Genomic DNA, 23,954 nt, shown 5'->3' on the forward strand with positions numbered 1-23,954 from the left:
TGAGTAGACTCAATGGGGCTGCTGCACAGTGACATGGGGTAAGGGGAAAGGTTTCCCCTTGCCTTGGGTTGTGCCACTTTTGGCCCCACTGGCCAGCACAAGTTAGGATTGGGCTGTCCTTACTCCCAGTTTGTGGAAATGCCTATAACAGAACCCTCTGAATTATTATTTGCATTACTAATAACAGTGGATATTCATAGTTTTTTGTTTTATTTTAAAAAGCTGGAGAAAACAATTAAAGCAATGAATATATTACTTTTCCTGAATAATAACTGGATAGCTTAGAAACTAAATTTGTAAGAGCATAAATGTTTGTTGTAGGAACATCTGTATTGTATTGCATTTGAGGGGATGAAGCCTCATATTGAATATCTGAGCTGGTGTGCTGACGTATAATGGTCAGTTCTTTAGGGAACTTATAAATTTGCAGTCCAGACTTTACGAGGGAAGGAAAAGTTGTCCATTTGGCTAGGATTAAAATGCCACACAAACGAAGGAATTGGAAGTGGTCCAAGAACACAGGGAAACTGTGGCAAGGTGATCAAAAAAACATGTGCAGCGTAGGCAAGGGACTGAAAAAGAATCTGATGGAAGGCTACGTGGCAAACGAAACTTCAGAGAAAGAGCAGAGCAGGCAAGAAAATGAAGACAAGATAGGGTGAATTAGAGAGGGCTCTGAAGAAATTCAATAATTTTAAACAACAAAAAAGCATACTTCCTTTGCTATTAGTGTGCACCAAAGCAGGCATTCTCTTAGAAAATGCATCCCCTGTTCTCTGTCACACAGGGCGGAATGCTTCTAAGAAGGTGCTTGAAATCTGCAGACTTTCAAATCAGTATTTGTATTAAAAAATAATCTTAAAATGTTTTAGATCTGCTGCTGACCAATTAAACAGTGTCAATTGTCTAGCCAATTTTCTTAAAGTCTAAATGCTTAATGGACAAAATGGTACAGCCCTCCTTTAAACCAAGATTCCCCCTCATTAATAGGCTTTAACTACTACACTACACTGGCACTCTGGATTCTGTTTTCTGTGCATTTAGCTGCAGAATCCAGAAGATCCAGAACAGGCACATCCAGAAGGCACATTTCTGTGACCGCAACTTAGATGAAAATGCTTTGTTGTGAAATTATCACATCTGCAGCTTTTAAGAAGCAGTTTGCCTGCCTGCTGCGAGAACCTGCCACTCCAGGGCAGGCTTTCTGAGATTGTCACCCTTGTCATCCCCTATCAGGAAAGCCTCAGGCGTACAGCCTTTGGGCTCAGGAAGCTTCACAGCCGTGCTTGCCAGGACTGATTCTTCTTGAGAAATGACACCCAGCCCACGCATCCGTGACTTGTGTTCTTTCTCAAGTTCCTGTGGGGAATTCTTTTGTCAACCAGAAGCCAAACACAGGGGGCATGAAAGCAGCACTGCCTATGAAACCGCTTACTTAATAATAATTGCCACATACCTGGCAAACGACCTAAAATATGGCCTTATCCCAGCAGTAACAACTGTAGCAAGCATTTGTCACACCTGAAAAGTGACACCCGACGTCGCTACATCTGCAGAGGGAAAGCTGGATTCACTATTTTGTTACTCTCAATTTATTCCAGCTTCTTTCACAGCACCGAGGCATGATTTCAGACATTTCAGTCACGCCAGAATAAAACTCTGGCAATGAAGTGGGAAATCAAAACCCGAAATGACAAGTGTGATTTTCTACATTTATACTAGTCTCAGGGAGCAACTTGAAAGATTTCACAGTTATGCTGGCAATCGCAAACTTTAACCCAGGCAAGTTCTATTTTTGAAGTATTTCCAGGGTATTCTTACCAGATCATTCCTTGATTGAAGATGAGGCCCAGCACATTCCCACTAATGTCAAATTCTGAATAGGAGGGCTAAGGGAAGAACACACATTGAATCCACTTAGATTTGCATCAATGTTTTAAAACCATATGTCAAAACTGAGGCTGCAACCTTATGCACACTTACAGGGGAGTGCATTCCATTAAATGCGGTGGGACTTACTTGTAAGCAAACATAGGATTGCATTACAAAACCATTATGTTGCAATTGTTTTGTTTTATGAGCAGGAGCCCAGTTCAGGCATAATAAACCATGAATGTGTGCTTCCGTGCATGAGTCATGATGAACTTCAGGTTCATGTGCTCCCAGCTCCTTCACATAAAATTCTGTTCATTGTTTGAAGCAAACCAGAGTCTGCCAGTTCATCCCAAAACAGTAACCTGTGTTTTGTGCAAACCATAGTTTCCTGCTTGTTGGCAAACAGCAGGTGGTTGCAAATCACAAACAGAAGCTCCTAGATTCCTCTCTCTCCTGTGCAAAAGAAGAGGCAAAAGGAAAAGGTATGTGAGCCAAGGCCTATTGCATGCATACACATAACAATAAACCATGGTTTGTCATTAAATCTGAATTGAGTCAGTGCTTCCTAGCTTTAAGACAGAATTTTAGAGTCCCATATTGCTGGTATAATTGTGATAGAATCAAAACATGTTGATTTTTAAGTATCAGCAGATATTCACAAGCCTAATAGTGGGAAAACAGGTAGAGTGACAATATACAACTTCAAAATTAAATTTTACTCCTCCCATTTTAAAAATCCATGTTGGAAAGCAAGACGAAAATGACTGAAAACCCACATCTTTGGGTAGGTGGAATAGTCCAATACAAGAATGCAACCTTGGACCTACTCTGGAGGTGACATATCTCAGACTCGTGTCTGAAATGTTCAAAGATGCACCTTGGTCTATTTTCTGAACAATTTTCTACTTGCATTTTGTTTACTCAATAGCAGCCCTTGTTAGAGTTATCAACATTTTTTCTTGCACGGCTCCTGTGTCTTTAGCACTAACACAACACACAAACATTCCACAGATGACATTCTTCCTGGTATACAGATGTTGGGAAAAAATACCATCCGCTGAATTTCTGCTAATTGCACAGCTCCAGCTAACAGGAGCCAAAAAAAAGGCTACTGTCAAACTAGGCTAGGCTAGGCTCAGATGCTTTGTGATGGCAGACCAGCGCAAAGATTGCTAGGATCTCCCCTGCTACTTCCTTCATTGTGATGTTAGAAACTGAACAAATTACATAGTCATTAAATCTTGAATACTTAAGTATTCTGAGTATTGTTCATCATCCTTGGCTCATATGGCACCATCAAAGGACAGGCACAATACCTGGTTGGCACTGGACACATAGCAAACAATAATATGAATAAAATAAAAGCAAGGTGCTGCCTATCATATGAAATGTTTCATAGGGGCTATTAAAAAGATTAGTGTTGTGGAAATGCTGTGCCGCAACCTCACTCAAAAGATCAGCAATCGAAATTTTGACTCCCATGTGATTGGCTTCTTCACCTAAACACAGAGAAATGCATTTGGTGTGAGTAGACACGAGACCAGAACTGTTGTCCTCAGAAGTTACGTTCTACTGATTTCATGGTTGCAGGATGCAATGACATTAAAGGTAAATGACCCGTGCCCTCCTTTGAATCTTGTCATTTGGTGAAGCCCAGTTCTTTTCCTCCTCTATACAATATACTGACACACTAATCACATAACCATTTTCCCTAACACATGGGAGCTGTTCGCACATTACACTGTACCTGGGTGCAATCGCTGCTAGTGTGTACCTAAGTACAGTTGCTCACATATTCCATTCAAATACAATTTATATACACTGTACATTAATACTGACCTGTAAACATGAATCCAGACACAGTCGTTCAGATGCGTACCTATACAGACACAGCTGTACCTTGGTAAAGATATTCTGTACATGGGGGCAGCATAACATGGGAATAGCCCCAATGGGTACTTTAATTCCGAACACCTGGACAAATCTTACAGCACAATCCTATCAATATTTACTCAGAATTAAGTTCCACTGAGACCAGGTAAGCGTGCCTAGGATTGTAGCCTTAAAATTGTTCTTCCCTCCAGGCTCAACTACTGCAGTGGTGTTCTGTTCCAACATGCACCAGAGACATCTCACCTGTGAACTAACACAGACCCATGGGTGCATCTCTCCATTGTTACAAAAGATCCTTCATTCACTAAATTGGTTCCTAAACAATACAGGCTTCAGCTGAAGTGCCAGGGCTTGCTATAAAAGAGGAGGTCCCTTGCCATAAACCTTGCAACACTGGGTATAGGGCTGCTGCCAGGGTGTGCCAGGCCCTGGAGCATGGCTTGGTTCTGGGCCCCTTTGAGCACATATACATCACTTCAGTGCATCTCCCTGATCCAGCTTGTCTTGCACTCCCCACAACTTACCTGGGGCTGGGGTGTGAGTTACAACATCAATATTTTATTCCTGTTTATACCCTTTTGATTCAAGGCATGCAGGAGACATCCATCTAAGCACATGTATTTGATGCTAGACATGTCTGCCTGGAGAGCAAATTGTCAGACTGGTAACATGGCTATTTACAGGACTGATGCAAGAGGCCATATATTCCCATGCCAGGCAAGCCATACTTTTCATTGAACCAGGTAACCAGCCCCTCACTCTTATATCTGTTTTCATTTCACATCAAATTACATTGCTGTGCCACGGTCCACAACACAGGATTCCTGCTCACAATTGGTTTTCCCTTGTGTGTGCAAGTTATACTTGTTTTTAAAAGCGCTGCCAGAAACATGTGGCAGGTTAAGGCCATTCTTCTCACTCTGATCCTTCCTGCCCTGGGTACATTCTGACCAGCCAGCACTGCACTGACATTTAGAGATGGGTGGAAGAAGGTAAGTGCCCATACAGGCACTTATCCTTCTTCCTCTCCCCCCACCCCCCACCAATAAGGATTGTATGAGAGCTCCTGCAAAGTGACTCCAAATTTTCATTAGGCAAATGCTTAGCTTCAGCATATTCCACATCAGCTACTAATGGGGTTTGATAGATCAGCCAGGGCCCTTCAAAGACCATGCGTTGCCAGCATGCACCCAGTAGACCTGCCCTCTGAAGCAACCCAGAGCATAAATGACTTTTAAAAGATATTGTCCCATTCATGAAAGACGGGCTTATTAATGATTGTGAGCCAGGAAAACAAAACAGAGGGAAGATACTTCTAGAACCTGGGAACAAAAAGAAAAAAAAGAAAAAGAGCATGGCTATTATCTTTATGCCGCGCATTTCAGAGATGGCCATTGTTGAAAACAGAAGGCTGTATATGATGGTCCTTCATCTAACGCAGAGCAGTTCTTGGGTTCTTTTCCCCTATTACACTGCTAAAGGCAAATCTTTCTTTCTCTATGGCTGGCCTTTCAAGATAGGGTTCTCCCAACAAAGCTTAGAATAGCAGACTTGATCACTTTGAAGGGAATTTTTGTATGCTGTATTATTCTGCTAAGAACTGCCTCATATCACTTTCCTAAAGATTGATGTAGCCCTGGAAAGAGATTGATGTCACCCCTTTCTGAACCTGGCATATCTTCTAATATTTAAAATTACCATCAGAAGGACTAGAAAAGTATAGTAGTGTGTAGCACTGTGTTCATAACATTGATCATAATCAGTGGCATAGCTACGGGGGGAAGGAGGTAACATTGCTCTAGGTCCTAGGTACCTCACCTTGAGAATCTAGGCACCACACCTTGAGGGGGAGTCTTAGAGGATTCTGAAAGACACTTCTGGCACCTGGGGGGAGGGGTGTTAAAATATTTTGTGCCCCTGGGTCCCAGATGCCTTAGCTATGCCACTGATCATAATGATAATGATAGATTGTGAGCCCCTTGGGGCAGGGAAATAAATGCTTTTCTCATACTATATAAACACCATAAACATAGGTACATATGAAATGACCTTATACTGAGCCAGGCTGTTGGTCCATCTAACTCAGTAGGGTCAGTGATGATTGACAGGAGCTCACCAGAGTTTTAGACAGGGGTCTTTTCCACTCCTGCCTAGAGATGCCAGGGATTGAAGGCAGGGTTTGCTGCTTGCATGTGCTCTACTTTGATCTTCATTCCCAAAGGTAGATGGCACAGTGAAAATAAATATCTTAAACATCCTATTTTACTCTGTTTTGCTTTCATTTACCACAGGACTCTATAATGTACATGGGGATCCCAGACAGTTTCCCATCCAGGCACTGATCACACCTAAACTGTTGCCTTTTTAAAAAAACTTCTTTTAAGTGTAACATGTGGGTATGCACATATATGTGGCAGAGGGTGCCTGCCAGAAAAGTATGACTCAGGACAGCACTGTAACTTAAAGCAGGACTGATGACAAGAAGCCTCAGATCCCGCAGGCCTACAAGAAGGTGACAGGTTTTTTTTTGTGAGAGCAGTCACCACCACTACCACCACCTCTTTGAGCTTAGTGGAAGCCTCATCTGACTTTTGGAAAATTCCTTGGGTGGCTGCACCCTGCTTGCACAGAACATTTGACCTTATGAACAAAGTCACATCCTAGGAACTTCCTGACTTGGATGAAAAAGAAGTCATTAGTGGCACATTAAAAGGGTCCCCAGCCTTAGCTTTCCCCACCAACTTCATGGGCAAATTCAATCAAGGAGCCCATGCTAAGGAAGGAACCAGCCTCCAGAACCTGTTACAAGTTCTTTGTTACACCCTCAGTAATGTGCAAAACAATAGCGGCACCCATTCAGGGTTGGGGAACATGAGATAACAAAAGAAGGTCCTGTTATGAGCTCAGACCACAGAAGATACCCAAAAGAATCTAAGAGAAGAAAAGGTATAAAAAGCTGGGTCAAGTCTTTTGTCTCTAACTTATCTGTTTGCCTTGCTGCTATAGCATTCACTCATTTGACTCACTGGGTTTCATTATCACTCCCCATTCCAGTCACTACCCAAGAACCACTGTGCCAAGCTGACACTCAAGAATGATAACCACCTGCTCCCCTTTCCAACCTTCTTCCCTTCCCTCCCTTGGGTGCAGCCAAAAACCATTGTGCCAGCGCTGGGTTAACATCAGTGGTGTAGCTAAGGGGGTGCAGGGGGTAGCAGTTGCACCAGGCATCAAACTTTAGGAAGGCAACAAGCTGAGCTTGACACTAGTGACCAAAATTGTGAAAATCTTGGTATGTATGAATAATACCATCATGTTATAAATCATTGGAAAGGTACTTTAATGGTGAATGCAATGAAGCAAACCGCATTGGAATATCTGTATTCTATCAAAAGTTATGGCCAATTAACCATAAAATGAAAACACAACTGCCTTATGGAACAAAAAGTGGATTTTTTTAACTCAAAACTGAAGTATGAAACTCATTGTTCTGAGAGGCAATGACATGTTATTATGTTATTGACATGTTGCAATGGCATATTATCATGATACAGCATGAAATAAAAAAGTGTTAATATGAGTCAGCTCTCATTTCCTTGTATCATAATACAGTTTCCCCTGCTAACTGTGTAAAAAGGCTCTTTTTCAAGTGGTGCCTCTCTTATATTTAACAAGTAGAGAATAACCATCCATCTTCACCCCAGCGCAGTGTCTCTGACCAATAAGGGGCATACTTTTTATTTGTTTACTTAATTAAATTTGATTTTATCTGTGTTGGGGGTTACAAATCTTCTTTGACCCCAGGTAGCAGATAGATGCCTTAGTTATGCCACTAACTGAGGGGAGGCAGCAGAGCAAGTGGGTGGCGAGCTGCTGCGGGGAGGTGGTAGTTTTCTCCCATTTTTCACTTTTTAAAAAGCCCGGGTATGATGTCACTTCCTGTTGTGACATCACTTCCGGGGCAACATTTTGAGCTTGGCACCGGGCTACATGATCATTAGCTATGCCACTGGTTAACATGCTTTGTGGGCCATCTTGATATTTGTCCCATTCTCCTGGGAAAGCAGTTTTGGCTGTTTTGACCTGCTTCCCTCCTCAAGTCAGCTAAAGCTACTGCCTAGCTAACCCTGGGCTTGCTTCAGAACCCTGTCAGTTTTTTATTCCCTGCCTTGACAGGTGAATCACAGTTTCAGCATCCTTGTCTCATGACTACTGCAAGGTAGCACACTCAAGTCAGGCACTGGTAACTTCGGTCATTGGTGCAGCTTTGCCATCAACCAACAACTTCTCTCTATCATTCCTTGTCACATGCACAGTCAAATTTATTACATCTCTTGTGCCCATTTTAGTTTTCCTCCTTTCTGTGTGTATGTTGGGGGGGGGGGGAGTTATTTTAATTTGTCTTTAAATCATCTTAAAAGAAGCCCGAAAGCAGCCTCAGGCCTCCTTTTTGGGAAGATTCCTGTAACTGTCATGGCAACCACTCAGCTCTCCAAGCCCCTCTAAGCAGCTGTCATGTAGGTCAAGGAAGATTATGTGGTGGAAGAGACTAGCATCCTCACAGTAAGTGAGTGAAGTGACTTCACAGCCCAATGAGGGACTCAAGCCTTGTCTGTAGGCTTTGGTTCAGGCAACAGAGAACTATCATCCAGCCACTGCCTTTTGCTGAGACCTGATCCTCAGGAATCCTTCTATCTCCTTTCCCTTTGCTCTCCTGGCTCTTTCCTTTCCTTCCTGTACTGCTCAAAACACTCAGTTTTTCAACCCCAGCTTCCCCCCTGAGAAACCCTTGTAATTCCTCTACATTCTTCTCTCACCTTCCTTTTCCCCTTCCATCTTTGTGCCACCATGAAACCCTTTCACTTTTAAGGATTTCCAGTGTGCTTTATCTCTTTCTTCACTATATATAACAACCAATTACAACCCTATCCATGTGAATATCTAATAGACACTGAATTGTTTTTGTTTTGATTCCCCTTCTCCACATTTATAAAATCAGTCCTATAATAAAAGGCCGCTTGTTGCACCTTCAGCCTTGTCTCCCTCTTCCTTCCACACCAAACTGCTGAGCTGTGCCACTGGCCACTGTACAGTTTCCCCCCATTGTGTATGTTAATATGCCTCTGAAAAAAACACCCAGTAGGTAAACCTACTCGACTTCATCAAGCTGGTTGCATCACGTGCCTTCAGATCATGCCCTGGGAACAATAATAATAACAGCTTCAGAATGGATTTCTTAAAAAGCACAAAGCAAGAAGCAGTTTGATACTTACATAGCCATATTCCAAATCCCAGCACCAGCAGTAGTTGAAAAACCTGACAAACACAGCTTTCAGAAAATCACCAATTAAAATTGTCACATAGGTTGTCACAGTGTCAGAGACTGTCAGCCGCACAAATTCCTGCAGGAAAAAAAAATTTCATTTTTCAGGAAAAGCAATGCGTTGAATTGTCTCTTCTACAGGCCTGTTTGGCAAATTCCAAAGAAGCTAAGTTTCTGCTGTCATTCACCTATTGGGATATTTGCGCATTGGGATATTTTACAAAAAAAAAAAAATTAGTGCTGCTCTATAATTATGTACATAAGTAAAAGTGGAGGATTGGCTTAAAGTGTTTTGCCTGCAGAATTGGCTTTTGAAATGCCTAAGTGCCTTTTGCTTCTCTCAGAAATAGAGTTCAGAGCATTTCCCTTGTTCTTTGCCTACATTTTTCAAAAGTGGCAAAATTTCATCATGAATAGTCCTTCATTAAAAAGGAGAGCCAACCACATGTAAATCAATTGTCACAAGAGAAGGAGACAGTTCAGAGCCTATTTCTGCCTACACAAAGAGCAGCAAGAACACACAATTCTCCCCACCCTACTCCAAGCATTACAGACAATTGACTGTTGACAATTGACAATTACAGGACTGACCAGCCTACATTACAGACAATTCAGACATTCCAGCCTTCCTGTGACTATGAGGTGACAGGAAGAGTTGCAAGGGGAAGATGTTTGCACCCTCACTGCTCATTTGATTAGCACACATCTGCTGTGTGCTATTCAGAGACCCTGGATCCAAACTGCTTCCTTATCACCCATTTATCTAGCTGAGAATATAAACAGTGTGCATACACTGGAAACAAAATACATGTTCAGGCAGCAAGGCAAGTTTGGCACTCTGTAGAGAGTCTCTGCTTTTTTTTCACATGGATATGCTATCTGTGTAGGCAATTCACATTCAAAGCCATCCTCAGAAACTGTAGACAGGACACATTTTGACAATTATCTTACATGTGTCATCTTACAAGTAAGATGTCTTACATGTGGGGAAAAATCCTAACAAATGTTGCTTTCTCCTACTTGCAGGAGGCCTAATTTTTTTAAGCCTTACCACTTCTAAACACACTCTGCACTCAATTTTTGGTGTGATATATCTGAATCTGCCATAGTTTATAAGGGCAAACACAAGGACACAATATTATTTTAAAACATCACAAAATCAATTCTGGGAGAACTTTGAGTTATTTTCCAGTAACTCAGGAAAATAGTCTCTGTGCCCCAGTTCATGTTCCTGCTGGCTAGTGGTCATAGTGGTGTATATGCATGTGGAGATTCGCAATGAAAGGGTCAAGCTCAACCCAGAAAGTACTTCTAAACCACTGGTTCCTGACCTGTGGTCTGGGGTCCACAGGTGGTCAACGAGACCCTGAGAAGTGATCCATGAGGTCTCAGGAAAAACAATTGCTTTTCATCACTTCCAGTGTCTCGTTGAGCGAGCAGTCCCCCATGGACCACCAGAGAGGGTGGAGAACTGACTGCCGGCAGCTGCAACCGGCAGCAAAAGCAGCAAACCACAAAACTTCTCCATAAATAATAAATCTTTTCTAATTACAGGCAGCCTATGTTATCCCCAATTTGGTACCTGCGGATTTCTTCACCTGTGGGTGCCTGAACCTGTGATGCGAGCTGATCTGGAGCCTCTGGTGGGAAGGGGAGCTGTGCTGCTCTTGCCTTCAGAGGCTCTTCTGAACTCTGCAGAGGATGTGCGTGTCCACCCACAGCCTCTGCAGACTTCAGAATGAAGCCCAGAATTGTTTAAAGGTTGAACATTTAAATTGTTGAAGGTACTTCTAGTTTTTACTGATAACCAGAAGTTGCCTTTAAATTGATCCGGGTTTCATTCAAAACCCACAGAAGCTGAGGGAAATCATATGTGGCCTTTGTGGGCTTCCGAAGAGCCTTAGGACTGACCAGAAATCAGGTTTGGGGGACCAAAAACCATGGGTTTCGATCACTCATGGTTTTGTTATCCACAATTAACCCCCACGGATAATGAGGGCCACCTGTATTACAAATTTAAATTTGTGGGATGGGTGTGTGGGTGTGGGATGTTGCATGTGGTCCACAACAATTTCAATTTTTGCTTCAGTGGTCCATGGTCTCCAAAAGTTTGGGAACCACTGTTCCAAACATTACAAGCAGAGCAGGAATCACTCACCAAGGGGAAGCCATTTTCAGCCATATCCCCATGACAACGTAGCACATGCTATGACCTTGTGTGATGGGCATGACAAAAAACAGTGATCACCTCAAGCACAGTGGCGGATTACCCCTCCCCACTCCCAGGGCAAAGGTCCGCAAAGCCACACCCCTGCGAAAGATGCTGCCCCCTGCGCGTGAAGCTGCCCCTCCCACCTTTGAAGCATGACAGAGCCTTGTATGACCGTAGAGTTGACTGGGGAAGCCTTGTGAGGCTTCCCCATGGTCTTAAACTGCACTTCCAAAAGTGCAGTTTTTGACTGTGTCAGGAGCCTCAGGGGGCTTCCCACATGGTCCTAGAGGTGCGCTGGCTCAGCGCCCGGGGTATTTGTCCCATTCATCCAGCACTAGGTCCACTGCTGCTCAAACATGTGAGTCTGAGCCACTCTCTGCCTGGTGTCAAATGAGAAGCCATTCTATGTTAATCTGAGGAAAATATGTTCATTTACGCCCAAAGCAGATCCTGAAAGCAACACATAACTATGATTTCAATTTGCTCATGATTTGTGCAGGAAGAGACAACATCTATTGGTGTTCCACAAGGAACATTGCATTACCTGACCAACCATTGTTTCCCAACAGGGACCTCTAGGGACATCTGCAAGGTCCACATGCGGTGGAATACCAGTGACATTTTCTGGGATGGTTCCATTGTACACATTGGCTAACCAGATTGTCATGTTCTCTCTTACAAGCTTCTCTTCTTCCAGCTAAGACAGAAAAAAGTTTTTTTTTCCCCTTAAGTGTACAAATCAAATAAGATCATATCATATATGGCTAACACAACATGGTAACACTGCTAGGAACCAGAAAATCCAATGTCCAAATCTAATCTCTATCACAAACTCTTAGGCAAGCCCTCAGTCCCTTCATGTGCAATATGGGGATAATAATTCTACTCTTACAGTAGTGTTGCAAGAATTATTGAGAGAATGTGTGCAAAGCACCTGAATGCTCTAAATCAGAGGTTCCCAAACTTTTTAGAGGCTCTAGAGCAGTGGTATCAAACATATGACCCATGGGCTGAATACAACCTGCAGAACCTCTTCAAGTGGCCCACCGAGTTCCAAAGCTGCCTCCCCAATGCTCCAGTCACTAAGCTTTGGTCACATCCAGAGAGTGTTCTGAGGGCTGAGGAGGCCATGTGCCACCTCCCCAACCCTCAGAATGATGTTCTGAAGCCTCAGTAGGCCTTCCAGTTTTTGGAAAAAACAGAAGTGACATTTTAAGGCCTTATAAGTCTTTCTGAGGCCTGGGGAGAGCTTCCTTAGGTCTCAGAATACCTTATAAGATCTCAAAACATCACTTCTGCTTTTTCCAAAAACCAGAAGTGACATTTTAAGGTTTTCCAAGGCCACAGAACATCTTTCTGAGGGCTAGGAAAGCAGCGCACTGCCTCCTTGGCCCTCAGACCACCCTCTGGACATAACTGGAGTGCAGCTGCTGACGGGAAGCCCTGGAACTGGACCTTGGACCACCGGCCCTCAGTAGGTGCCATGAATCTAATGTGGTACTGGAGAAGAGGTGAGTTTGACACCCCTGCCCTAAAAGATGCTACCTGATTTATAAATGCCAAGGTGATTGGGCAGCCACGCTCTCCCAGTGGCAGCTTGTTCAACCCTTGATGCACATAGCCTAATCTGCCCTGATAGTTCTGCGACCCACAGTAGCGGTCCTAGACCTACAGTTTAGGCAGTGCCGCTCTAAAGATACATATGAATGCTTATCATTCTTACCTTTTTATTAGCTTGAAACTTCCTCTACACTACTTTTCTCCTAGCCAGAATGTGCATAAGGCTTTTCCTTTTAAGCAACATGGATGAAGCTCAAACATCATGTCCTCCCTTCAGCTATAGTAAGGAGGAATTACTTCTATTGGATAGAACTTCCAATATGAACACATGAATACAAACACATCAATTAACTTGCTTTATGGGTTCAGTGGGACTTTGTTATGGCTAGCTAGCTGGATTGAGGTCCATATCTTTGAAACTTTCTATAGACTTTCTCTTAGTATAGAGTTCCTAATTTCAGATTAGGACTTCCTTGGTCAGTGGCAAGTACAGACAAATGATATCACCAGTGATGATACTCCTTGCCTTCAAATTGATTTCATCCATCAAAGCAATAATGAATGTGTATAAGTTGCCCAGGAAGAGAGCAAAGATGCGTCCCAGCTGCCACCGAAGGGCCACTCGAGGGTGATAATTTTCCAGGAGACTGATGACATCAAAGACAGTTGGACAGAACATACCCAAAAGCGACATGACCATATTCACCTGGATTTAAAAAAAATGCAAGGTTAAAATATTTTGTTACATGCTTACCTGCCCTCCCAGTGTTTTTGGTATTTTGGTATCCAGTGGTTTTGGTATTTTTAGTACACAAACAAAGTTGATGTCAACTTCTGTGTTCTCTGTGTACCAGAAATACTGTTTCCCACAAAGAATAATTGGGGGGGGGGGAATTTTCAGGGAGAAAAAGAAAAAACTTCCCCTATGCATCATACTCTTGACCTGCTTTTTTGTGAAAAAGATGCACTTCCAGCTGAGAGCATACCTCTAAAGCAGTGTTTCTCAAACTGTGGGTTGGGACTCACTAGGTGGGTCACGATCCAATTTCAGATGGGTCCCCATTCATTTCAATATTTTATTTTTAATATATTAGACCTGATGCTACCATGGTATGTGACTGGGAAATGTTACAGATCTGTACTTTTAACAGGCTACTATGTACATGCTTTTAACAAAGGTAGTCAATGTGGCTTACTCCTAGGTAAGTGTGGGTAAGATTGCAGCCTAGGATTGTTAAAAATTTTCCTGCTTGATGATGTCACTTCCGGTCATGACACCATTTCCGGTGGGTCATGACAGAGTCTCATTATAAAAAGAGGGTCCTGGTTTGAGAACCACTATGCATTCTGATGAACATCTGGTTTGACCCTTAGGTTGCAATCCAACCTGGGAGTAAGCTCCACTGAACACAGTGGGTTTTACTTCTGAATAAACAAGCATAAGACTGCATGGGAATAAAATGTGATAGCCACCCAATTTGTTACTCATTTCTCAATAGCCACAGAATGCTGTGTAATATTTCCAAGTGTGCAGAAAGGAAGAGTTGAATGAAAGGAGTCACAGTTCTCTCTGATATCCAAAGGGGCCTTTGGTGGATGAACCATTAATTGTAATCTACTTAACTTTCAACCAACCAATGAGAAATATTGAGATGATATAAGGAGATCCTTGGAGGCCATTGGTTAGATGGGTAGGAGTGGCATCAGGAGTTAGCCAGGTTGGGCACTGGCCAAGAGCCTGCATGAGTCAGAGGGCCCCACTTGGCTAGACCAAGCTCTGAACCCTCAATACTGAGGACTATAGTAGTACCCAATGCATCATCAGGGGCTGGGCAGAGGGCACTGTGAGGGGGCTAGTACAAGACTTTGTCCCAGGGCCCCGGCAATTTGGCAAAAACACAAGTCATGGAGGATGGAGCCCTCAGTTGTATACTGTCAACAAAAACCAACCCATTTATTATTACAGAAATTCTCTTTACTTACAATCCCTGAACCAAGATCCATATCTGGACTGTTTATAATACCATGATCAAGATCAAATGAGTTTTCAAATGAGATTGCTACCAACAAATAATCTATGATCCAATTTATCCAGGATCAGCAAGTTCACAAATGCATGATCTCACTACAATCCAGCCCTATGTAAGTTTAGTCAGAAGGAAGTTCCATTGTTTTAAATTGAGCTCACTCACAAATAAGTGTACAAAGGACTGCAATCTTAATTTATACTCTAATTTCTAGCAACAATTTGAAAGTAACAATAAACCAATTTCCACCAGCCTATCAAAATGCATCTTCTCATGAAGTGGTTAATCACAAAGAGCGACACTACACTGTGAATACACAGTGATGGGAAAATCCAGCATGTTTTGATGCGAGTTGAGCCACCAAGTCACCACCCCCTGTGACTTGATTCAAAAAAGAGTCATAACGGGGGCACTTTCTGAGTCTCCGAGTCACCTTTAAGTGACTCAAATGGACTCGAGTCAAGACACACACACACACCCTTAAAAAGCCAGCCAGGGTAAAAATGGGGCTGCTGCCACTGTGTGTGTGTGTGTGTGTGTGTGCGCGCGCGCGCGTGCGCGTGTGTGACTCACTGCCCTGGTGTCCCTGCCCATCTGTAAGGGTGGGATAAATAGGAGGGACAGTGAGTGGCAGGGATGAAAGCAGCAAGAGGGAGGAGGAGGGGATGGAAGCAACAGGAGAAGCAGCAACTATGAGGCTTACTGGGATGACCCGATCCTTTGCAGCCCTATTCAGAAGTAGTCCCACTGTGGCTGGTCATTCAATGAGATTTCCTTCTCCCTTTCCATGCAGTTGGCAAGTGTGATCCCTTCCCCCATCCCTGCCTCTTCCTCCTCCCTGGACTTCTCCAGTCAATTGTAAGACAAGAACCCCCCTTGGTTCCTCCTTCTGCTCTCCCTCAACCAATGAAAATATCAGAATGCCCATCCTTTGTCCAATGATCAGCTGTTCCTTCCTTCCTCTCAGAGACAGGAAAAGAAAGCCCAGTGCCTCCTCCCCTCTCCTGCTCACATTAACCCTGCCTCCTGGCTGGAACTTTCCTACTGCTCGTCCTGTCGGAATGCTGGCCCCATGAGGTTTTCCATGCCATAGCAACAGTAAGCAAGCACACCCAGACGCAGACAGACTTGAGTCAGCATGCATGGGGATGTGTACTAAGTCAGGAGGGCCCTGGCTCAAGTCTTTTTCAGAGTCTTCCACATGTGTGACTCATGAGTTGCCAAGTCACCCAAAATCACACATTTTCACAACTTGAATCCCAGTTACTGGCTTGAGTTACCAACCCTGTGAATACAGGTGGGACCTTGGTACCCACTGATTCAGCATCCACTGATTTGACTCACCACTGATACCGAAGTCTACCTTTAAATGCCTTGTAACAAGGGAAAAGCACCTAAGTCCCATATCCTACTTTCGCACTGTTAAGCCACTCAAGAATCTAATGGAACTCTTCAGCCCATCTTGTGGCTGAATGCCGTATAGTGTCTATACCTTGTTACACAAGGCATTTAAAGGTGACCCACGTATCCACTGATTTTGGTATCCACTGACGGTTCTGGAATGGAAAATTCCAGAACCTGTAATGGGAAATTGGAGATTATATACCACTGTGATTTCCAGCTTTTAAGTGACATTATGAGCTTTAATAAACAATGCTCAGATTACAGGGAAGTCTAAATTCTAGCTCTAAAGATTCTCCAGCATTCCAACACCAAAACTAATATTTAATCTTGACTGCTTGCAGTTAAAATAACATGCTCATTAAGAATAAACATCTTAATGCATATAAATCATGCTCTCACTATGCCACACTGTGCACATCCATAATTGTCTTTCTAACACCACTGAAAGCCAATAATAATTTTAAAAACTCAACCTTTTATATAATTAGAGGAATAATTAAGGAAAGCATTTTAGCTTTTGTTTTTTTTTTAGTTTATTTTTTGCAGTTGAACATACATAGTGTTCTCCTCCCAATAACATACTAGATTCCTGCCTGCAAGTGTATGTAGCTGATGAATCTGGAGAGTTGTCCTTAGCACAGTTAACCATTTGTAGCACCCTGGAATCCTTTTGTGATATTTTGTCCTGTGTCCCTGGTGCTAGGGTTTGGCATGCGCCTATTGTTGCCTCTTCTCCCGCTGCTGCAGCCGTGGAAATAAAAAGTCTCACATATCTGCCTTTGGGATTTTTTTCCATCATAGGACTTAAATGAAAAATAGAGAAAATGTTGAGGGAGAGCTCAACAGCATTAAAAAAATAGTGAAAGTAAATCCTAACTCACTTTCCAGCACTAACTTAACCGCAATGCAGCCCCAAGTTAAGGTAACAAACATGCCCTTACCTTGAGGGGGCCCCATGACTGCCTTCCCACTGTAGGATGCAGTGCACGCCACTTTGATACAGCTATGTTAATGCTGGAAAGTTAGTTAGGATTCCGCCCTTGAATAGAATGCTCTTGTTATGACGTATCATGTCTGCAGCTACTTGTGAGCTGGCAGTGCCAGCCCAATGGCCTGAGCTGGCCAGCCAGCATTGCATCCAGGAGCACCTGTGCAACTGGCATAGGTGAGGTTGTGTGGAAGGTGGGGTGGGAGAGGGTGGCAGGTGAGTGTTTTGGAGGCAGAGAGGGAGGATGGAATGGGGTGGATCAGGTTTGGGAGGGGTGCAGTTCAGGATTGGGCTGCCCATTGCATAATGTGGTCACTTAAAGGTGATTTTGCTTCCCTGCCCTAATATTAGTTCCTGTTACATTGACAAGAATGATAATTCTCTAGTATTGCCCTAGTATTATGACATATTAAATACAGTTCCTTTTATCTTGTCAAGAAGCATGTCAGGCTGATACATGAAGTAAAATCTGTAGGAATGGAAAACAGAGGATACAAGAGAAGATAGTGTAAAATGAACCAAGTGAATGGAAGATATTTGATTACTAGCCATGAGAAATCATGAGCTCATCTTTCTTTTCAAATAGGTCAAACTTCTTTAAAGCTTAGCAGATCTTGCTTTGTTGTAACAACTGCATAAAATTCAAAAAGTATTCATCAGTGACTGGGATCCAAAGAGCTACTTTAGGCTAGTGTTTACCCAATAGGATTTTTTAAATAAAAAAACAAACACAAAATCTCCAAATACGACCCATCTGATGCCCGATCACACTATTTTTGCCACTCCCTGCAGTTCAGAAGGGCTTATTATGAAGTTTGCTGTTCAAAAAACCTCTGAATGCACTGAACTACTTAAATACACCTTTGAATCCTGGACACTGCCTTCAAATGTTAAATGTGTATGTTTCTATACAACACAGTGTAAGGGAGACTGGACACCTCACATTTTTTACCATACAGGTCAAATCTGATCATCAGCAAATTTTTCATCTATGAATATGGCTCAAAGCAAAGCCTTCAACGCATATTGAGCCCCAAACAGGGCAACCTGTAGCCTTCCAAAAGCATCTGGAGGGCATTATGAGAGCTGGGGAGACTACGCACAGCCTCTGTGGCCCTCAGAATGACTTCTAAGGCCTCAACATCACTTCTGGAAGTTTGGGTGGTTAAAGGTGCCAAATCCATGGATTTCATTAACTGAATATATTTTGGTATCTGCAGAGAGTCAGAGAACAGATCGTCCGCAGATACCAAGGCATCACCTGTATGAGCAAAGCATTTTACATGTTTCTGTAAAACTGTAAAATATGCACATGGCAAACTAATGTTTCTAGTTATGTGTAATATGTGTAATGTACAGGTACATATATCAGGAAGGTAAGATTTGTGGAAGCTTTTGGCAAGTTTTACCCTCTCCAACCCTATGTCTTTCATTACCAGCTGAATCCTATCCCCCCCCCCCCCACTAATGCAGCCACACAAAAACAGCTTGTGCTGCATTCGGGGGGGGAGCAGTTCCAGCAATCTCCTCTGGGAAAAGGAATATTTCTTCTCTTACCTGGGGGTAAGCATCCTTGGCATGGAGGAGTCTACTCAGACCTCTGCCAGCAAAATTGCGAGCACAGGTCTGCATGCACCTGGGCCATTGTATCAGGACCAATAAGGGGGTTGGGTTCAGCAGCCACTGCTGGAACCAAACCCGCCCTCTTCCCAGACCCTATTTACCATTTTCCCTTCCCTGTTCCACCCTCCCGCTGCCCATCCCTCCTCCTCTGCTGACTTACCTGGGTTGGCAGACCTTGATGGAGCCACTGCAACATGTGGGGCAACTCCAGCCTCCCTGCTGGAGCTCCAGCAGTGTGTGGCTTTGTGTGCTGCTGGAGGCTTTTTTTGCAACTGCCCATAAGGCAGTCTTCACTGACGGAACACACGTTCTGCTCACGGAAGTGCCCAATAGGATTGGGCTGTAAAACATCCAGTAATACACTCCTAATTTTCTTTAACAATGCTTATGCCCATTTTAGGAATGGGAAACTTGAATAAAACACAACAGACTAATAAAGCTGAGCATAAAAGCAACTCAGAAACTGAGGACAAACTGCTATGTAATGTAGTTTTGTAACTCAACAGAACTCAACACCATCAATGTGCCCTCCCTTTCCCTCTGATCTATTCAAGTGGTTATTACAGTAAATCATTGAGGAAAAAAAAGGTAATTTTCTTTTGGAAGATTGTTCCCTGATCCATACTTCAAACTCTAGTACTATGCAAAATAAAAACCCACATCTTCAAATCACATCTATTTTAGAAAGTATGCTAGGACGAACTTCATTTTTCTCCCACCATCCAAGGGTATCCTGGTCTTCCAAAGCAAATTGCTGGGATCGTCTCACAACAAAGTAGATAAGATAGCCACTCCCAGCCAGGGTGCAGAAAGCGAAGAAATTAGCAAGAACCCTCAGGAATCGGACCAAGTGTACATTCTCTTCTTTCCGACTCTCTTGCTCCTCCACAATTGCTTCCTGTGCTTATGAAAGACAAACAAGAGAAAAGTTTGTGTTAAGTAAGAAGTCTGAAAAATATAATATCTCCCAGGTAGGTTTATAGATGGTGTGGCAGCTATGGTAGATTCCCCCTCCCCAGGGACATTCACGTTTTCCCCCTTGAAAGTTTTCTCTTTTTAAAACACTTTATCTGTGGAAATATGAAGGGAAATGGCCCCATTCTAACCTGTTACTCAGTAAGAATAAGTATGCTTCCAATCTTCAGGTCAATGTTCCCAGAACCCCCATGATTGCCAAAGTTCTAATTAAAGGAAATCCATTTTTAAAAAGTGTCCCCTTGTTCAGGATTTAAAAACAGCCTTGCTTATCTTTGTAATGCACAAGAGTGGCAGCAGGCAGATAATCAATCAATCTCTCTCCAGGCGCTTAGACAGGTTTCACCCCGAGGCAAGCGACCCCTCCCTTCACTTTACCAGGAGCTTGGGAAAGAATGCAACCCTGGAAACAGAACTCTTGTGGATACCAGGACTTAACCTGTACTTGTGCAATGCCAAAGTTGTGAACTAGATCTGAAACCTGCTTTGTCTGTGGAATTAGCTAGTTAAGTATAAAGGTAATGGGTTCACTACAACACTACATAATATACATGATTGGTACCAGATTGTCAGAGCAATGGGCCATAGATTACCTTAAAGCTAGTTGTTATCGATGCAAATTTATTATCTGCAGTTTCAGGATTGCCAATCAAGTAATCCCAACTGGTAAACATTTTCCAGCTGAAATTGAAACTTGTATCATCTCCACCCCCATCATCATGTGCATTCTTTGCCATTCTGAAAAGGTCAAACAACACAAGTTTACATAATAAAAATGTTACTATGCAGAAGCCCTCCCAATGTCTTAGGAGAAAGGAAGAGATATACTCTACTATTTATTAGTGCTGTCAAACACTCAAAAAATTCCAGTTACTTAATTATTTACATTTGACTGATTCATTTTTAATTGATTGATTTGATTTAAATAAATGTGGATATTCCCAAAATCTCATTATATGTAACCTCCTGATAAACTGAAGATATAAGACAAGCTTCAATCTATAAACAAAAGTTACTTAGAGTGCAAGGGACTTGTGCAGTCCTATTGATGCAAATTTGTCTCCAATTAAACATATAAAATTTAAATGATTAATCTATAGAGATTCAAATTTGCAGACCTGATATATGTTCATTTTCAATACCAAGCACCCTGCCTCTTCAAGCATCACTGAAATTAATTGGGATGGTTCAGGAAAAGGTGTCAGTAAACATATTATGTATATTGCTATCATATGAAAAATACCTCATTGAGTATGAAATGGAAGTAAAAGTAGCATCAGATGTGTTGACTTGTCAGAATTGACCAACAGGTAATTCTGTTGAGGGGGTCAGAAATAGGAAGGAAGGAAGGAAGGAAGGAAGGCTTATAGTATCAATTCCTTTTCCCTTCATCTTTCCTTTGTTCTTCAATGGCAGGAAAAAAGCCAACCAAACAAAAAGCTCAGAGTGACAGTGGGTTTTGCATTTATCATATTGTTTTTTTGTGAAATCATCAACAAGCCAAAGAATATAAGAGGATTTACTCTTAAGGTTACCTAAATATAGATCAAGATTATCTTGCGGCCAGATGGAAATTTAGCTCATACAGTACATCTTTACCCAAGGGTATTCTTTTTGTTTAGGCCTCAGGGAATGTGCTGCGGGGGTTTTTGGTTTGGTATGTGTTCTTTATTTTTTGGTTGTTGTTATTTTTTTTTACTAGGAGACCGGCAGCCACTTAGTCATAATTCCCTGAGAGAATTCAGTAGAAAGAAATCTTCACAAATATTGTACCAAAGAAATATTTTTAATAGCCTCCTTATAACTGGGTCAAAGTAGTGTAACTTCTGCAGTGAAATCTTTTGTGCTTTAATCAAGCATATTTCAGAAGTTAAGAGATTGACAGCACAATCCTAGCTTGCACTGAAACAGGCTGGTCAGTAGGCCTGCACTGTATCTAGCACAAGTTTCGGGTTGTCTAAGGCTGAGTCAGAGGCAAGGGGAAACTTTTACCCTTACCCCAGGGAGAGCCACAGCAGCCTCAATCGGTCTACTCGAATCTGCGCCACAGAAATCAGTGGTGCAAATCCAAGTAGCCCGGGACTGCCCTGGGCCCCTGAGAATGGGGTAAGAATCCGGCATGTTCCAGATCCTGGCTCTGCCTCTCGCTCCCTCCCTGCCCCTGGGAATGCCCGCTGCCCACCCTCCCCCACTCTGAAACACCTACCTCCCACTGCCCACCTCCCCGCCCTGTGTCCCTCTCCTCCTGTCCCTCCCCAGACCCCTGTGCTGGCCAAGCTTGGCCTGACAAGGTGGAGCAAATCTGATCAGCTCAGGATTCCCCTGGGCCGCCCAGGAATGGGGTCAGGATCCAGCATAACTGCCAGATCAGGCCCCACTTCCCACTCCCCATCCGCCTGCCCCAGGAATACCCGCCAACCACCCTCCCCCCACCCTTAAGGCACCTTGCCCCTGCCCTCCCCACACACTTCCCCACACCCCTGAGCCAGCTGAGCTCTGTGCAGGGAGGCCAACATATGTCCTACTGCACTGGCCTATCTCCCATCAGAGTGGCGCAAAAGTGCTTGATGGCAATTTTGCGTCATTCCCGGGCTGGCGCAAAGGACTTGCATCAGTCTAAGGGCACTTCAGGATTGCACCCTCAGAGTTCTTTTAGCTTAAATTCACAATCAACAACCCCTAGCTTGTTGGATAATCTCTCTCTCTCTCTCCCCCCCCCCACACACACACACACGTGCACGCACGCTACAGGACAGGTGTGACAGTGCATTCTTAATTTTTTAAATACTTTTACCCCATCTCTTTGAAAAGATAAGCATCAGTTTCATGAACAATATTTATGAGGTAATTCATGAGGTAAAATCACTTGATTATGACATCATGTCAAAATTGAACAGTGTCTCTACAGCCTCAAATTCCACACCTTAACTGCATACAATTTCTTTAAAAGTATAGAAAGTGTGTACAGGGGCAATTCATGAGAGAATGCCCAAAGAAAGGGGAGGAAATCCTTGTCAGTTCATACTGTGGAAAGCAACCATGGACCCCAACAGCACAATTTTCAAGGAGAAAGCACAGGGGGGAATTATCTTTCTACCACAGGGTATTAATCCCCTTTTCATGTCCATTGTCACTAGTTCTTGAAAACAACTGCACAGTCCACAGACAGCCATTTACTACTAACTGTGATTACTGCAGCAGGGTTCTTCACCATATGCTACAGCTCTCTCCCAACCCCTTGCAAGGTCAGATAACAAGAAACGGTTGTATTTTGGGGTGTTACTTGGCACAGTGTTAAATGCAAAACTTTGAAAAAAGGAAGGTTGACATTGCCACTCCCTTTTTGACACATTTATTTTACTCATCTTAGCTGCACGGAAAATGTATTGTGTTATTTCAGTATTTTCCCCACTTCTGATAGACTGTGAAACTCATTTTAGTACAAATAAGTAAATACTGGCTTTAAAATGAAATCCAGGGTTTCCTACTCAGTTTTTCCCCAATCCAAATGGATTGATCAGGATATTGACGCAACCATGGAAAAGTATATTAAATAGTATTCAAATTCAGTAAAGGCCACCTTTTCCAGATACTCTCTTTTCATACAGCAGCTATCCAGGCAGCCCAACCCTATGCTGGACTGGGTTATAGTGGTTTGCAACAGTGGAACAGAGTTTTGCTGCCGCAAAATGGTTGCTTACAGAGTGCAGTGATGGTAGCACTCCTCAGACATTGCTGGACTTTGCTGCAACTTCCAGAGCAAGGAAGGCAGCGGCGAAGGCCTGGAGGTTAAGAAAGAGGGAGAAGAGAGGACAAAACTGGGTGGGGAGTGCATTTATTGGATCAGGACATGGCCTTTCAGCCTGCCCCTTCAAAGTGGACTGAGGCACATTGCCTACTCATGAGCAAATATGCACGTGCAGCTCAGTTTCACTTTCCAGAGGGTTTGATACAGTTTCCTTGTCAGTAATCAGCTTATCAGTTTCAGTTTCACGACCCACCAACAGTCAAGTTGAGACCCGTTGGTGGATCCCGGCCCACAGTTTGAGAAACACTGGCCTATAGGATTTGGCT

The 23,954-nt window shown here is 43.1% G+C and overlaps 1 protein-coding gene across 1 annotated transcript in view; it reads right to left on the reverse strand.

Moving 5' to 3' along the window:
* The window catches only part of TMC1 (transmembrane channel like 1), a 53,750-nt gene that overhangs the window by 12,286 nt on the left and 17,510 nt on the right, over window positions 1–23,954 (reverse strand). Inside the window, exons 7-12 of the mRNA XM_066612577.1 lie at window positions 20,474–20,618; window positions 19,609–19,803; window positions 13,390–13,569; window positions 11,848–12,000; window positions 9,042–9,170; window positions 1,822–1,889 (exon numbers count right to left, since the gene is read on the reverse strand). Coding sequence (XP_066468674.1) covers window positions 1,822–1,889; window positions 9,042–9,170; window positions 11,848–12,000; window positions 13,390–13,569; window positions 19,609–19,803; window positions 20,474–20,618 — 870 coding nt within the window. The remainder of the gene's footprint in view (window positions 1–1,821; window positions 1,890–9,041; window positions 9,171–11,847; window positions 12,001–13,389; window positions 13,570–19,608; window positions 19,804–20,473; window positions 20,619–23,954) is intronic.

The sequence above is a fragment of the Tiliqua scincoides genome, chromosome 2 (genome assembly GCF_035046505.1).
Source record: "Tiliqua scincoides isolate rTilSci1 chromosome 2, rTilSci1.hap2, whole genome shotgun sequence".
NCBI classification, from domain to species: Eukaryota; Metazoa; Chordata; class Lepidosauria; order Squamata; family Scincidae; genus Tiliqua; species Tiliqua scincoides.